Genomic DNA, 17,687 nt, shown 5'->3' with positions numbered 1-17,687 from the left:
GCCTATTCACACATGGCAACTCAAAGCAGCTCACGGAGATATAAAAATCCTCGATTTACAACTGTAGCTGAGCCCAGAATTTGGTCATTAAGCTGTGCTGGTTAAGCAGCTCCCCAAAGGGCCGCACCCATTGTTACCAAAGCTTTTGAGGCGGACATTAAGTGGAGGCTGCGGTGGTGGTTAAATGAATGGGGCAGGCAGGCAGCAAAGCCATTGCATCCAATTGGTGGGGTGGGGGGGTTTGCTGGAAGTGTCTCCCATTTTATGGCAAAACAGGTCATAAATCAGTCACGTGACTGTAGGGCTCTGCAAATAGGGTGCAACCACGCTTGCCCCCAAATTCCCTGTCATTTTCCCTTCCTAAAATTAACGTGGTTTAAGACGCTGTTTGGCTTTTGAGGCCCAGATAAGGACAAGGAGACTGAGACACTGAAAAATTAAGCTGCAGAGGCCCATGGCCACAAGGTAAAGGTGTTTTGTTTTTAAACCGCAAAGCCGGATGTCTGGTTCTTAAGGAAGAGCTGAGCAAAATAAGACTTTTATTCACATGAACTGTCCCACTGTGCCGAAGCTCAGCAGTGACCCCTAGGGGTCAGAAGAGGCATTTTTACTGAGGGGTCCTTGAGGTTCTCTGACCCCTAATTTGTTTTCTTACAGACATTTCATGAGTCAAACCAGGCAACATCATCAGTTACCTAGATGGAGTCACGAAAGGCCTGCAAGAAAACAACGACGCTCAGAGAGCACCAAGGAACACACCCTCCTCCTCCTCCTCTTCTCCCTTTCTCCTCCTCCTCCACAAATCCCACTCCTTTAGAGCACTGATACAGCATCACTATCTAGTTGGGTAATGAAACGTCTGCAAGAAAGCAACCGAGCTCAGAGAGCACCAAGGAACACACCCTCCTCCTCCTCCTCCTCTGCACATCCCTCTCCCCTCCAGCACTGATGATGTTGCCTAGTATATAAAAAGAGTCTCAACCCCTCTCTCTCCCAACACTGATGATGCTGCCTGGTTGGGTCACGAAACGTTTGCAAGAAAGCAACCGAGCTCAGAGAGCACCAAGGGCACCTCACTTCAACCCTGAGCTACAGATATCCTCCTCCTCCTCCTCCACTGGAAGCGTTTTATTGTCAACCGAAGCCCACCCATCTTCATAACTGGGCACGGGGCAAATGAATGGGCGGTGTTACTTTCCTTCCAACCCAACCAGAAATGCTTTTTGTCCTCCCAGCACAATATCTTTAATAGAGCTAGAAAGCATCATAATCTATTAAATTGTGGTGGGATGACGAAGTCCATTTCTTCTTGAAGAACCAGCTTTGTGGGCCCCATCACCGGAGGTTTTGAATCACCGGTTGATCGGTTCTTTGGGATGGTTTGAGAATTCGTACGCTGGGCAGAGGGTTGAACCCAAAGACCTGAGAGAGCTTCCTGATTCTATGAATCAGACCCCCTTTGTCTGCAGGAAGTAACTCACAGGCCACTAAGAAAAAAGGGAACTATCAATAGAGGAGAATATTGGTATCTCAGGGTGGAAATGAGGGGTCCTTGGTGGTCTCGGAGGTCGCGTGTTTTCTTGCAGACGTTTCACGGCCCTTACTGCTTAACATCATCAGTGCTGGCATGGAGTGCTGCTTATGCCACTCCTTAGTAGCACTGATGATGTTGCCTAGTTAGGGCCATGAAATGTCTGCAAGAAAACAAGCAAGCTCAGAGAGCACCGAGAAACAGGAACTAAACAAGTTTTCAAATGAAAGCACATTTATGCTGGAAATCGTTCAAGAATTGATTCCAGATGTTGTCAGGACTGTAATTCCCTCCTGTTCCCAGCTGCCACACCCATAGTTCCAAATACTAACATCTAGAGCCGGGGTGTCCAAACCTAGTAACTTTAAGACTTGTGGACCACAACTCCCAGAATTCCCCAGTCAGCCATGCTCAGCTGGGGCATTCCGGAAGATGAAATCTACAAAAGTCTTACAGGTGCCGACTTTGGAGACACCTGATCTAGAGGGTAACAGGCTGAAGACAGTTGTATATTCCGGAACTCTGTTGGGAATTAGTTTTCCCACCTGAAGAAAATGCAGACATGATTTATGCAATTTATTATATAAATAACTGGGTTTGCACAAAACCTGAAATCAGAAATCACAGTTTCTATACCTTAATGAGTGAGTCTCACACAACGTGCTGGCTGAAAAACCAATTGCTTAGTGCAACGTGTGAAGCCCAATCATATCCTTGGTTAAGAGTTCAGTGCAAGATATACCACAGATACATCCCATAATATACACTCAGACCAGCCAATTTATAAGGAAGCAATCCATGTGGAAGAAATGCTGATGGTACAATATTTACAACTCGTTGGCCATCAAGGGATCATCCAGAAATTTACTACACAGCCATTTCAATTCTTTGGGCTCAGCGGGGAATCTATACAACTGCATTTTGACTATAAATGCAGCATTTGCAATACATAAGATAAATTTAATCTGTCAGAGAGGAGAAAATAAGGTCAGCAGAAAAATATGGAATTTGAGACCATCATAGAGCAACCTAAGCACCAGCTACAGAACTTGGAAGCTTTCTCTGACAAAAATGCAAACCTTTTGACTTGAAAATCATCACTGCATTCAGAATTGGAATATTTCCAGTGTTTGATCTGAATTGAAAAGTGGTTTCTTTCTTTCTTTCTTTCTTTCTTTCTTTCTTTCTTTCTTTCTCTCTCTCTCTCTCTCTCTCTCCCCCTCCCTCTCTCTCTCTGGGAAATTCTCACTGAGCCGTTCTGACTCCCCAAAATCATTGGTAAGAACAACAGGAGGAAATCTAGAAATCCAACATAATCAAGATTTAGAGGAAATAATTCAATTTTGAAGCAAGCATAGCTCCTGATCAACATTTGTGGAATTGGGGAACCACACATTACTTGTGAAGAAAACCCTGTACAAAAATATTCCAGTTATGTCAGAGGCAGCTTTGCAGCAGCACCAGGTTGGATATCCAACCATCCCACCGACGAAAAGGGGAAAGGAAGATAATTTTCGTTATTGCACAACAAATAATGTACAACATATTACGAGAGAATTCCCTCCAAAAGTTGGCAAGGACCCTCAGGACGAATTCCAATTTCAAAGTCATTCCAATACATGATGTCCATGATTTTCAGCAGCAAACAAAGAGGAAGAATGTTACTGCAGTGGGATCTTTTCTTTGCAGAGACAAGGCAGCAAATTAACCGGCTGCCAACAGAAAGAGGCTAAAAGTAGCAATCGATCAACCCAAAGAATAGGCGATAAAACAAACTTTAAATTTCAACAGGGAGGCATTTTGGGATGGCCAAATAACATTGGTAAGACTCTGAAATTAGTGATAAATTGATTCACATCTTGGTCCATTAAACAAGAAAATCTCCTTCTTAAAGGAATTCTCTTCTTGGTAGTGAATAACAGAAAAACTGCATTCAAAATCATGGCATTTGACAAAACTCTTTATCTAATTTTTTTTTGGGGGGGGGGAACAATCTTACGTGAAAAGCTACCATGTAGAGTGATAGTCTGGTTCAACTTGGCATCATTGTTCTGTCATCAAACAAAATAAGCACCAGTTCCAAAAACACCTGTGTTTCTTAGATGTTAAGGCCAACCGTTCCAATGTCAGATTGGAAAACTGAGGACGTACGAATCCAATCCGTTTCACTGATACTAGAAGCTCAAAGATTACCTTGATATTACCAAATCTGCTGAAAGCATTATCTATTATCTACTTACGGTGCAGTCTCTCCATGTTTTTGTCTAGAAAATTTATCAACATTCTCTGAAAGATACTCAATTGCTCCTCTTGCTGGTTTTTCCCAGCTCTGCTAAATTTTGGGACACCTGAAATCACGGATTCATACAAATAAAACAAAACATTTCCATCCCACCAATCTCATCCAATTCAAACAGGGACTTCTGGAAAGTCTTTGAGGCTGGCACCACAACCTACAAATCTTCCTTTGTCTGTCAGGCGGCCATCCAGCTCTCTTAGTCCTGCTTACCCTCCCGCCATTGTCGGGAGCCTTCATTCCATGCTACGTACACAAAAAGAGCAAGGACAACGTGGACAGCAACCACAGCAACAATTGCAGCATAGAAGTAGCTGTCCCTGTTGGACATTCCAAAGGTACCTGGAAAAACAACAACAAAGACAAAAACGATGAAGCAAAGGGTACAAACAGGTTAATTAAGAACACTCTTCTGTTTTGTTAATCGAAGATTGTGACGTATGTAGAATACGTCTAATGTTCCCCAAAACTATTTCAAACCTTTATCATTCAAAAATAAAAAGAACAGCTTCTTAACACCATGTAATAAGGTATACATTCTTTATTTTTTAATAAGAGACCACAATGCAATTTTTTCTCAGCCTTGGCAACTTTAAAGATGTGTGGATTTCAACTCCCAGAATTCTCCAGTCAGCATGAAGTCCACATATCTTCAAGTTGTCAAGATTGACAAACACTGCTGGAATATATTGACCCAGAGAGACGTAGTTTTTTTTTTTTAAAAAAGTAGTATAAAAGAAAGACAATTACCTTCAAATATATACGCCTTTGTTGAGAAATACAATCCAATCGGCAACATAATCATTAAAGCTGTGAAGAACAGCATTGTCCTTAAAGTTGAGGCTAATGAAACTTCACTTCTACAAAAAAAGTCACAACAAAGAAAAATAATTATGTACCAAATAGAGCAGAGCAATTTTGTAAAATATTACCAAGAAATTGGGTTCAATCATTGCCCTAGTTATCATCCACCATAGATTAAAAAGTTTAAGGCAATTGTTTTTTTCAGAATAAATTAACTTGAATTGATGCTGGGTTTTGAGATGTTTTTCTACCCTCAAATCAACACTATAGGGCACACTACACACCAGAACAACTAGACACAAGGATAGTTTTTCCCCCGAATGCCATCATTCTGCTAAATAACTAATTCCCACAACACTGTCACATTATCTACTAAGACTGTATTACTATTATTCTTCTCTTCCTTCCTAGTATCTATCTCTCCACACTTATGACTATAACCATGTTGCTTGTATCTTTCAGTTTATATTGTTTTTGTTTCCAAGTATGATCTGATAGCTTATTAGTAACCTTTACTATCACTAAGTGTTGTATCTTTTTATTCTTGATTAATGTATTTTATCCTCCTACGTACACTGAGAGCATATGCACCAAAGACAAACTCCTGGTGTGTCCGATCACACTTGGACAATAAAGAATGCTATTCTACGTATCTAATTGCATTATTACCAGTGAAGATACTTGCTTCACTAAGTTAGGCAAACCTTTTATTTATGCCAAAATAAACTGACACAGCCAATCTTGAATTTTAAAACCTACAAGAACCAGTCTCAGTGAAAACTGATCCACACTCGCTGTGTGCTGCTTAGAAATGAAACGATCTTGATATGACTTGAAAGATCCAGTGCTAGATCTGAAAAATATACCAGTATAACAAGACTGGTGATGGAAAACTCTGGATTCATCCAGAAACCTTAGAAGCTGACCTTGGCTCATCATTTCTGAACCTAGACAACTTGCAGATCTTTTTACACAAACTTTATATACTGCCTCCCAGTTCTGATTTCTACAAATGCATGTCATTAAAAACTTAACATATCCTGTAATATTAACATTTAATATGGTGTATTATACCTCTTATCACCTTTTTTCTTTTAAGAAAAAAACAGACATTTCTTGCTCCATTCCACCCCCTGCTTTACCATATGCAATACAGATTTTTTTTTTAACAGATTAAGAGAGTTGGAAGGGACCTTGCAGGTCATCTAGTCCACACACATGCACCCCAACCAGGAGTCCCTACACCATTTCTGACAGACGGCAGTCCAGTCTCTTCTTGAAAGCCTCCAGTGATGAAGCTCCCACAACTTCCAAAAGCAACGTCTGTTCCATGGGTTTGATTGTTCTCCCTGTCAGAAAATTCCTCCTTATTTCTAGGTTGAATCTCTCCTTGGTCGGTTTGTATGTATGCATGTGTACTATACATGTGGATGCATATTATAATAGAATATTTATATACATTCTATATATAATATTCTATAGTATAATACTCTATAATATTCTATAATATAATATCACATAAATATATATAAAAATACCCAGAAAATGCCATATGATAGAAAGGATGTAGAAAATATTCAGAATACCATAACCTAAATTGTCCTAAACTGTTTGGGATTAATTTCTAATTTTCCATTTTTCCTTCCATGCAACCTAACCCTTTTTTCCCCCCAGGAGGAAGAATATATGCGGGGGGGGGGGGGGGGAAGGACCCTCCACTTTGAAACAGGGGCTCAAATTAACCCCCCAGCCCCAAGAGCGGCTCCCCGTCCTCACCGGGCCTCGGGGGGCGAAAGCGCGTTGAGCGCCGCCTTCTCGTAGCGCTCCATGCCCGAACGGCGCCGCCTCCACCTCCTCCTCCTCCTTCCTCTTTCCCAGCCCTCGAGGAGGACGTGAAGGAAGCCCCTTCCGGTCAGCTGACCGCGCCTCTGCCGGCCTCTCTTGTCGTCGCTCGTTACGTGACCAGAAGTTGCCGCATGAAAAAGGAGAGAGAGAAAAGGAGAGTCTCCCCCGGCATGGAAATTCCTAGAGTGGCTCCCAAGTGATATATATATCTCCAGCATAGAGACGGAGCGCTAGAGCGTCTCCAATGCTTCTCGGCTCATGAGCGTTCACGGCTTAGTCTTCTCCCTTAGTTCGACTCCTGCAATGCCCTCTATTGGGTCCTTCCCTTGAAGGCCGGCTGGAAGCTGCAATGGGCCCAGAATGCAGCAACATGGGTGCTAAAGGCATATCTTGATAACTGTATAGAATGCCACCATGTCATGGGATTCACTAGCTCAGTGTTTCTCAACCTTGGTGACTTTAAGTCCTATGGACTTCAACTCCCAGAACTCCCCAGCCAGCATAGCCGTTTAATGATTTAAGCCCTGCGGCTTAAATACCCTCAATGAAAAAGCAGGTGGATGGTGGAAATTAACCCCTCCATAACATGGCTGGGGAATTCTGGGAGTTGAAGTCCATAGGACTTAAAGTCTCCAAGGTTGAGAAACACTGCACTAGCTGATAGGTTTCTGGGTGCAACTCAGTGCACCGGTTGTCATTGCTTAGCACACAGCTGGTTTATTCACGGTGCATCTCACTCATTTTCCCAGGGTGGGAATTTCTCCAGACCCCCTCTTTAAAACCACGCAAAGAAGTCCAGCTTTGCAATGGAGCCTCTTGAAAGACTGTGTCATCTAAGGGAGCATTTCCCAAGCTTGGCGACTTTAGGTTGTGTGGACTTCAACACCCAGAATTCCCCAGCCATGTTATGGAGGGGTTAATTTCCACCATCCACCTGCTTTTTCATTGAGGGTATTTAAGCCGCAGGGGCAACATTTCTGGCTGAGAAAGAGAACAGAAATTAGCCTGGTAATTGTTTTAGAGAAAATGAATGTATGGAAAACCCAGGTGTCAATTGCAAAGTTGGACGCAATCCCAGCACTGATTTTCATTGAAAGATTATGAATAACCTATAAAATGTACATTATGAAGCTCTTGCATTGTCTTGGGTCCTTCAAACGACTTGGTGTGGGTTTTTTAAAATACGGAAAATGAGAAAAATCATTGCATATGTACAAAGTACTTACTGTTAACCTCCATTTAAGTAATTTAATTTTAATTCATCTTAACATATAAAGTTTATGATATCTAATTCACTTTTATCTTCAGATGGCCCAATGACACCAAAAAGATAATAATAATCCAGACATTTCTTACACAGAGGAATAAATACAGAATGTGTGGTGCATTGTTCTATAAGTGTACAAGAATGTGATTTTGTGTTGCAGAAACTACATGAAAATTTGGTGCACCGAAGCAAAACTGCAATAGTCAGTCTGATTTATAACATATATCTCTGCCCACAGAAATAAGATGCATTAAATCATGAACAATCTTCCAGCATGGGACTCAACCCTTAATTTATTTCTCTTCAGCCATATGCCCTAATGAGATCTTAAAACAAAAAATCAAATGCAAGACCATTTAGCACAGAGCACAGCCCATCTTCCAATCTTCCAACACCACTAATTAAATTTATTTGTGATTGAAACAAAATGCGTTGGGAGAACCTTGAACAATTATGTTTTATAGCAGGGAATTTTAATAAAACACCATGTTTTCACCTGCTACTCCAATTTTTTAGAATTTCCCACGGGACAAAGAAATGCACAGAGTAACTCATCAGATGGGTCATAAATTAGTCAGGAAGTAGGGAATAATATTATTCACAACCCAGCCTGAGATTTCACTGCAACTGGCAAATTAGGGGTGATCCAAAGGGATTTATAATGGGAGAAAAATAGATTCTACTATAGGTGGGATCCTTTTGTTTTGTAGAAAGAAAAACAAACATCTTTTCATGCATTTAATTATTGTATATGGAGATTCTCAGCCATTCAGGTCGTGGTTGTCTCAAATGTGCTTTTATTTCAGGAGGCAACAGTGTTAGATAAGTTCCCTGTTGGGAGAGCAAGTACGTTTAGAGAAGTGTTGTTAGAGTTGTGTTGGAGAACACACAAACAAGCATACAGAGACACTGCAGTTTAAATAGGCTTCTCCTTTCGTGGAAATAAGAGGTATCAGAGTCCATCAAACAGTCCAAGTCATACACGGATAAGACAGTCAGTCATCAACATCTTTCAGTTAAGGGATAATCCAAATAACATGGTCCAGTATCATATAATCAGTTCAGAACTCAAAGTTTGCTAGCAGTTGCAAAACTTACAATAGCTCAAGGCACTCAGATCAGATCAGGGAAAACAGCAACCAATCACATTTTACAGTATGATTTAAAGAAAGAGGTATAGCATTGCTATATGATTTATATATTGCCAACCCAACCGTTAGACTAGATTCCTAACAAACTGGATGTCTGGTTTTTTCTTTGACGACATTTCGCTTCTCATCCAAGAAGCTTCTTCAGCTCTAGCTGGATGGTGGGGAATGGAAGGATTACATTCCTTGCAGACAGTTGGCAGACATTTGCATTCTTAGAGAGCCATTGAGGCCTCTTGGAGGTTTATCTGTGTCCTCAAGGTTACCTGAGTGATGCAAATAGGTGCAGAGCCTTCTTGGAACTGCTGAAAGGATCTGTGTTGTAGACTGGAGATAGATGATTGATATTGTATCACGAGGGCTGTTCAATTTTGACATAATGGCCTCTTTGACGCCTCTTTCAAACCAGCGGTCCTCTCTGTGGACTTTGCTGTCTTCAGAAGAGCAGCCTTTGTCATTTAAATGCAGGTGGACTGCTGAATCTTGTCCTGATGGGTTTGTTCTCCTATCTTGTGCCATGCGTTTGTGAAGTGGTTGTTTTGTTTCCCCAAGGTACAGATCTGCAATACAACGCACGCTTTTCTTGGATTATGGTCTTCAGCAACTACTCTCATGGAGAGAACTGTCTGTCTGTAATGCCACTTTTTCTAGCCCAATAGTAACTTTTTGGTCACCAAATGTGTAAGGCGAGGGCCGCCTGCATTTTAGGTCTCTCAAAGGTTTGAGAAGCAGCAGTCCAACACGCATGTTAAAAGCTGGCCCTGCCACTCTTTCAGCGGTGGGCTGACCCCATTTATTTCAAGCCCTGTTAGAGCAAAACCCAGCTCCTCCTTCCCCGGAGGCTTTCCAGTCTCCATCCTCGGGAGGAAAAGTTTTCCTGCAATTGACAGGTGCTTTCGGCTGCCAGCGTTGAGACAATCCAGTTAAGGGAATTCTTTATTTCGCAGGGTGTTTGGGAGAGCTCGCTTGCAGAAGTGCAATTCCGTGAGGCTGCAGGTGGGAACCCTCAATTAAGTAAGCATCTCGTCTTGGATTAGGAGACAGGCTGCAGAGTCCTTCCAAGGCATCTCCTGCCACCGTTTGAGGAGTGGTGCATGGCGGGATCAAGCGCTGCTCTTGGGCGGCCACAACTAGCGCACGAAATAGCAGGCCTGTCACACTGTCTATCAGGAAGAGCAGTGGTTCCCAAACTTGGCAACTTTAAGACTTGTGGACTTCAACTCCCAGAATTCTCCAGCCAGCAGAGCTTCGTTTGTTCATTTGTTTCAGGAGTGTGAAGATCTGTCCGTGAATCCCAGAGACTCTGTGCCAATCTTTCCTTGCACAGCCCCTCAGTTGGAAAGTGTTTACATGGCAGCTTTCCAAGATAGATAAGCTCTGTGGTCATAAATTCACCTTTGAAGGAATGTTTGTTAGGCCTTTGCTGAATGTGAATAAGAGGAATTTACGTTTGTTTAATAAAAGGGGTTTTGTCGGGACCAGGAATCTGCTTCATGCTTTTTGGGGAAGCCTCAGTCAGAACACTAAGTTTAATTCCTAGCTTTTTCTCAATGCTATGAAACATTCTGAAGACAGATAAACTTGTGTAGGAAAATTATTTTGGTGGCCGGTGGTTTTCCTTAATTTGAGGAAGGGAGACGATGGCAAGAGAGCAGCCAGAATGAGAATAAAGACATTCACTGCTACCATTCACTAGACTGCTGGAAATCTAGGCCACCTTGGAACAATCCCCTTTTCTCATGTCTTGAAAATAAGTCTATTTCTTCCGATTGTTTCCTTCCCACGCCACTCAAAGTAGTCTCTGCAAAGCACCTTTTAATCGAAATTCTTTCTTTTTTCCCCCTCTTTCTCACTCGGTGGCCTACATTCAGAGGATTTACTGGGGCAACAAAGACATTTCTGGAAAAAGCAGAGAATTCTTTGGGAATGCAATAATAGCGCATGGATTTAAAAGCAACTCCACGAAGCGCACACCAACTCTGCCTTCCCTGTTCCTATCTTCCCCGTTTTTTTATTATCACGGGTTGCCTTTTGGTCAAGGAAATTGAAGTGTGAGAGAGACAGGGAGAGGGAGAGAGATAAGGTGCCCTTTGCTGTCAGTCCTCCGCACAGCCGGCGGAAAGCTTGAATCAGCAGATTAAGCAGATTAAGGGAGAGCCATTTTCTCAGCAACAGAACGATGCAGTGAAAAAATGAAACTGAGGAGCTCCTGCCTCTCTTCTCTGTGATGGGCAGCCTCTCTTACCCTCCTTGTCCCGGGAAACTCCACACACCTCCATGCCCTCTTGGGTCTTGAGCGCATTTCAGCTTTGCGTCTCCCATCATCCACAATGTTACGGATCACCAGCAACCACCAGAGCTGGCAGCAGATTCGGACAGTGAGGAGGTTGGGGAGGAAGTGAGGAGGTTGTGGACAGTGAGGAGGTTGGGGCCAGTCCTGGAGTCTGGGGAAGGCTCAGATGAGGGCTCTGTGTCGGAGGCAAAGAGGGGGCCAAGACCGTCTGACAGTTATCAGCTGCCTTTGGAGCTAGATAGCAGTGAGGCAGAGGAACAGCTGGAGCCTGTTCCCAGTGTGCGCATGCACAGAGTTGCCAGGAGAACAGCTAAAGAACAGGGAGCGACTTGGGAGTAAGGCCAGACAATGAATGGCCCCTCCCAGAGGAAATAAGAGAGGAGCGAAAGGGGAGTTTGCAGGAGACCATTAGTTCGCTTAATTGGTTCGTGGCTCTCTGAGACTCCTTGCCAAATTTTGCAGAGATGGGCCTGGCAGCTCTCCAAGCCAGATAAGGTCTGTGACTGTAAATCATCCCCTGAAAGACTTTGCTGGATGTAAATGAGCAGAATTCACAGGAAATGAATAAAAGGGTTTTTTGTTGGGACCAGGAGTTGGCTTCGGGCTCTCGGGAAGCCTCGGTCAGAACACTCAACTTGCATAGTGTACCCTTCTGAGACATCTGCCAGGGTGATTTTCATTTAATTAATTGCTGAGGGCAATAGGCTGACTTCTGTAAACTGCTTAGAGAGGGTGTTAAAAACATTGTGAAGCAATATATAAGTCTAAGGGCGAATGCTATTCATGCCGCTTGTTCAATCAAAAGGCATTTCTTGCAGGAGAGGGTTGTTTTTTCCCCAATTGCAGCCAGCCTGTAAAGGTTTATCACTTACGCATCTTTCTGCTGTTGCAATTTCTGCGCCTCCTCCACTCCCCAATGCTCATTTGCAGGAATGAATCGTCACCTAAAAACACCAGCTGTGATTGTCTTCTTTCTTCAAAACGTGGGTCACATCGCCCAGGACACGGTGCGTCTGTCTGTCTCTCGGCTAAAAGAGACGGCACTCGACACAGGCGCCACTTCCCGTAATCTGCAAAGCGCATTTGAAGAAAAGAAAAGGGATTTTCTTCACTGCTTCTGCGGCTGGGCTAAAGGTCTGTGCTGTGGAGAAGGAGAGATTTGTGAATGGGATGAAGAGAAAAGATGAATGGGGCAAGACCAACTATGGAATTCACGGGGGTCACATCTAGCCAGCAGAATCTTCAGAGTCCTTAGCCAGCGATGGAGAAAGCTGTTTGATGGTGCCACCCTGTGGACGGAAGCAAGTAAAGCTCAAGGAAATTTATTTATTTATTTATAAAATTTATATGCCGCCCAATCCCGAAGGACTCCGGGGGGCTTACAAAAAAGAGAGAGAAAAAGAGGAAAAAATAAAAGAGAAAAATTTGAGATTGGCATCAGCCTTGATGGTGTGTTTTTTTTAAAGTGAGGGGTGGTGAGCTTTCCGGTTTACAAAGAAAAGATATTCTGGGGGAAACTGGGAGTGAGCAGGAGTAGCAAGGTAGATGGATGGGACGGGTGGATTAATGGTTGGTTGGTTAGTTGGTTGGGTAGATGGATGGGATGAGATAGATGGTTGGTTGGATGGATGGGATGGATGGATGGATGGATGGATGGGTGATTGGATGGGATGGATGTACTATCAAATCAAATCATTTTGACTCCTACAAACTACATGGATTTTCCCCATGATCATCTATCTCTAACTGGTCCTTGAGAACCCTAATGGTACCTTCATTGCCACTGGAACCCAATTCATCCACCTGGTTGATAGTTGTCCTCTTCTGCCCTTCCTTCCATCTTTCCCAGCATGAAGAGGCCTTTGCATAGAGCTGGGACTTCATGTAATGTGCCCAGACTTAGATAAGGTCACCCAGGGTCAAGAGCTCCAACATCAGCTGCTGGGCTATGACTGAGAAAGGAGGAGATACCCCCCCCCCTGTCTCCTCCCTGCAGCTATCTAACCATACAGCCACCAGAATCCAGTTTCCACCAGCTGAAAGTTGCCACAGCTGGCACCCTGCTCCCCCATACATGGCATCAGTTGAAAACACAACAGCGTGTGTGTGTGTGTGGGGGGGTGGCTGTGTGTGTGTGAAAATGTGGCCTAGTCAGCTGTCAAACAATGGGGAGTTTTGCTGCAGGACCAAATTTGGGCCGCTGTGAATGCAAACCTTAAGACGAAGAGTCAGCTAGCGAGAGCTACAGGCTGGTCACAGGGACCTCACCGCCTCTTCCTCCTCCTCCTCCTCAGTGGGAAAGGACAGTGAGGCCATTTGTCTTCTTCTAAAGAAAGGAGAGAGGTTCTTCCTCCCCCTCGTCCCCCCCCCCCCCAGTGCTCGCTTCCTGTTCCTTTGGCTTGTTCATGACACACCAGTGGAGAATGCATTTCGGAGTGGAATGTCAAGAAACCAGAGACGACGGGAACAAGAAAGTGATTGTACTGGGGCTAGCCTCAGTGGCAACTTTAGGACTTAGACCTATCCAGGCTGTTCTTTTCCTTCCTCAACTCCTCTCAACACAGAAAACAGAGTTGGACGGGACCTTGGAGGTCTTCTAGTCCAACCCCCTCCTCAAGCAAGAAACCCTCTACCGTTTCAGACAAATGGTTCTTGAAATCTCTTCTTGAAAACCTCCGGTGTTGAAGCACCCACAACTTCTGGATTGCAGTCTTTCCGCTGATTGTTTTAATTTTCAGAAAATTCCTCCTAAATTCCAGGTCGCTTCTCTCCTTGATTAGTTTCCACCCGTCGCCTCTTGTGCTTTGGAGAATAGGACGGCCCCCTCTTCTTTGTGGCGGCCCCTCCAATTTTGGAAGACTGCTATGTCTCCCTTGGTCCTTCAGAAAGTTTGAATGTCTGATGGGGTCTCTTTGCTCTCGAGGAAGAACCCTCACCCACAGGAATAAATGGTGGGTCCTCAAGGATCCTCACCCACAGGAATTGCTCTGCGCATGCGCAGAAGGCAGAAACAAGATGGCGCTGCCGAGAACCTGTTCGGGAGCACGGGAGGCCTTGGTCTTTGGCACTTCCAGTGACCCAGACTGCCAAGCTATTACCAGTTCGGCCAAACAGGTCCAAACCAGTAGGAACCCACCTCTGATTCCCATATACCTATATGTAGGTCACATTACATTATGTTACACCGCTATGAACCATGTTGCCCGTTGCGCCGGCCCTGCACGTCTCTCCCATTAAGCCTGATTCTGGTGCTCGGTTGCCTTCACGCATCTGACAAGCCCAGGGATGAGAGCTCTTTCCCAGCCTGCTCCTTCGGCTGGCTGTGCGTCTCTCTCTTGCCCGCCCGACGGCAGGAGAGGAAAGAAGGGCTGACCAGGGTGTGGATCATCCCTGAGGATTTTTGATCAATCAATTGATCAATTAAACCAGTGGTTCCCAAACTTGGCAACTTTAAGACTTGTGGACTTCAACTCCCAGAATTCTCCAGCCAGCTCTGGTTCGATCCTCAGTGGTGGCAGATATTTCTCTCTCTCTCTGGGCACCATGAGAATTTATCTGCTGAACAAAACTCCGCATTGGCGACAGGAAGGGCATCCGGCCAGTAAACACTCAGCTCCATTCAGTTGCCCAGAGTCCACCCCGCAAGGGATTATGGGGTCATTAAAAGGAGATGATGATTAACTGCAAGCTTACAAAATACAGCAAAAGGCACTTTTGTCAGTTATTGGCAAAAATATAGAAAAGAGAGCTTCACCTTCCAAACATCCGAGGTTGCCCACCGCTCTGCAAAACACGGATTGCAAAAACCTCTCCAGAAGTTGCCCTCAAATTTCCCCCGTAAGATTTTTCAACGTGAAGAGGTGGCATACATTTTCTGGCAGAGAACTGCGTCCAGAGGGGAAAAAATGGTGTTAATTGCATTGAATTTATTTATTCTTGCCGAACGTAAATTAAACTGCACCCCTTTTTGATGCCGAGGTTGGCTCCCAGGCCTTTCGTTCTTCTTGGATTTGTGTTCTTCAGCCATCACCCTAAAAGAGGGGATCCCCTTGTGTGTTGTGCACACGTACACACTCTACCAAAGTTTATGTCCCACAAGAATTGCAGGGTCATCTCTTGCAAAAAAAAATAAAAAATAAAAAACCCCAGGGTTTTCGCAGGGCATCAGGGATCTGATTTTGCCCCTTGGCCAAGCTGAGTGGGACCTTCAGCTCGACACTGAATTCAGCACCTTCTTTGAAATGCTTTCTCCCAGCATATTGGAGGAGGGGGGGGGGAATGGCAACCAGAAACTTCTGTGTATTGATTCTGGTGCAAGCCGTAGCCATCTGCCATCTGTTACCCAAACAAGACAGAAAATCAATTCTGCACTGCTCCAACTCACCCAGGGAAAAAAAAAATTAAAGTAGAAAAAGGAAAAGAAAAAGGGGTCGGTGGGATTATTTGCCTTGGAGTTGGGGGTGGGGTGGGGCAGATGATGAGGCGACTGTTTCCTTCGACGAGGAAACCGAGGAGAAGAGGCTGCGGAAGAAGGCATTGTGGTTTACAGCCCAGGCAATGGATCGTCTGCTGATCTCTCAGGCAAAGACACACGCAGCCACGGAGAAGATAATCAGCCTCCCTGCCCAGAGGCCTGGACTCATGAAGAACGATGACCAGCACCAGAATGCAGTGTGTGTCTCTTAGTTGGACCTTTCTGGAGGATCTTAACCACCATCTGAATGAGAAAAATCTTCAGGAGAAACTTATTTAGCCCCAAGGACTATTGGGAATATATCAGCTTCCCTTTCCTTCTCTCTCTCTCTCTCTCTCTCTCTCTCTCTCTCTCTCTCTCTATCTATCTATCTATCTATCTATCTATCTATCTTGATAGATAGATAGTAGATAGTGAGATAGAGAGATAGATTTCATATATATAGATGATATAGATATAGATATAGATATAGATATAGATATAGATATAGATATAGATATAGATATAGATAGATAGATAGAGAGAGAGAGAGAGAGAGAGATAGAGAGATAGAGAGAGATAGAGAGAGAGAGATTATAGATATAGATAGATAGATAGATAGATAGATATAGATAGATAGATAGAGAGAGAGAGAGAGAGAGAGAGAGAGAGAGAGAGAAATAGAGAGTTGGCTAGGAGAAGATTTGAGCTGAAAACCCTATAAAACCACCAGGGGGAACCTATGAGACGTAGTCCGTCTCCCGTCTCTGCCGCCCTCTAGCAGCCATTGCTGATTTTGCAGCTCAGATCGGGTTGCCTCATTCTCAGAGCCTCTGGTTTATTCCGCGTTATTTATTTCCCAAAGCTTACGGGTGGCTCCGTCAAAGCCCAAACGGCTTGCTGGAAAGTCAGCTGCAGCATTTCATTACAACTTACACACAGACACGGACACGGACACACACAGACACACACACACAGACACAGCATCCCCTTCCTTGTTCCAGCCCAGAGAATTGCTTTCATTTCGCTTCTCATCCAAGACGTTCCTTTCTTCTGCTTCTCTCCGAGCTGAAGAAGCTTCCTGGATGAGGAGCGAAATGTCTTCAAAAAAAAAACCAGAAAGTCCAGTTGCCTCTTGGGAAAAATAAAAAAGCACCTTTGGGACAAACATGATTGGGATGATTGAGAATCTCCATAGATTTCCCGCCGGCTTCCCCATCGACTTTGCTTATGGAAAGCCAGCAGGGACGACCGCAAAACATAACCGTGTGATCACACGACAACTGTGACGGCCGTCAGCACAAGGACAGGGGGCGTGGCACATTCAAACTGACGGAGGGTACGTTCGGATCGAACGGCCGTTAAATGAGGACACCCCCCCCCCCCGCCTATAATCAGGGCAAGGAAGATGCTCCACGGCCTCTCCTGCTCAGGCTGCTCAGGGTCCCATTTCTCCAATCGCCTCCCCCCCCCCCCGTCCCCCCATCTCGCTTTCTCAAGAACTTCTGAAGGCCACCTGCAATTTGCAGCTGCTGCCTGAAGATGGCGAAACAAGCCCACATTCCTAATTTCCTGTAAATCAAGATTGGGGGCTTGTAGTTAAGGAGAAGATCTGTTTCAGCAAACGGAGAAGGGCTTGCAGTTAGGGGTATTTATTTATTATCTCCTGCAAACCTCAGGATGCCTACAGATGCCCTGAGGATTTTCCTAGAAAAAGAAGCCAAGAAATTCCAGAAAGGACACCCTGTCCGGCTGCTGCAGTGGCTGTTTGAACCCGTGTTCAAAATGCAGAGACCAACCAAATTGCCTCCAATTTCCCCAGGGAGGCGGACAGACAGTTCCCTCCCTGGCTGTAATATCCTGAGCCTTTTTATCTTTTCTTTTTTCTTTCGCTTTTACCGTCTGCCCCGATTACTCCATTTTTAGGTTCGTCAGCGTGGCTCGCAAGAGGGATAATTGGTATTCCACGGATTAAACCGGCGGTGTAAATTATTAAAGACCTAATTCATAAAGGCATTACACATACCATATGCGGGGTTTTTTCCTCCCC

General features: G+C 44.4%; 1 protein-coding gene across 1 annotated transcript; it reads right to left on the bottom strand.

The window, feature by feature from the left end:
• Positions 1–2,094: 2,094 nt before the first annotated feature.
• VMA21 (vacuolar ATPase assembly factor VMA21) lies at positions 2,095–6,531 on the bottom strand. The gene is made up of 3 exons (XM_032228377.1): positions 6,408–6,531; positions 4,578–4,687; positions 2,095–4,169 (listed from the first exon to the last, which is right to left on the bottom strand). The coding sequence occupies exons 1-3, from the start codon at positions 6,458–6,460 to the stop codon at positions 4,027–4,029; spliced, it is 306 nt and encodes a 101-aa protein (XP_032084268.1). The 5' UTR covers positions 6,461–6,531; the 3' UTR covers positions 2,095–4,026.
• Between the last annotated feature and the right edge of the window lie 11,156 nt (positions 6,532–17,687).

The sequence above is a fragment of the Thamnophis elegans genome, chromosome 12 (genome assembly GCF_009769535.1).
Source record: "Thamnophis elegans isolate rThaEle1 chromosome 12, rThaEle1.pri, whole genome shotgun sequence".
Classification (NCBI taxonomy): domain Eukaryota; kingdom Metazoa; phylum Chordata; class Lepidosauria; order Squamata; family Colubridae; genus Thamnophis; species Thamnophis elegans.
Note: the sequence above shows the minus strand (reverse complement) of the source record. Positions and strands in the feature narration are given on the sequence as shown.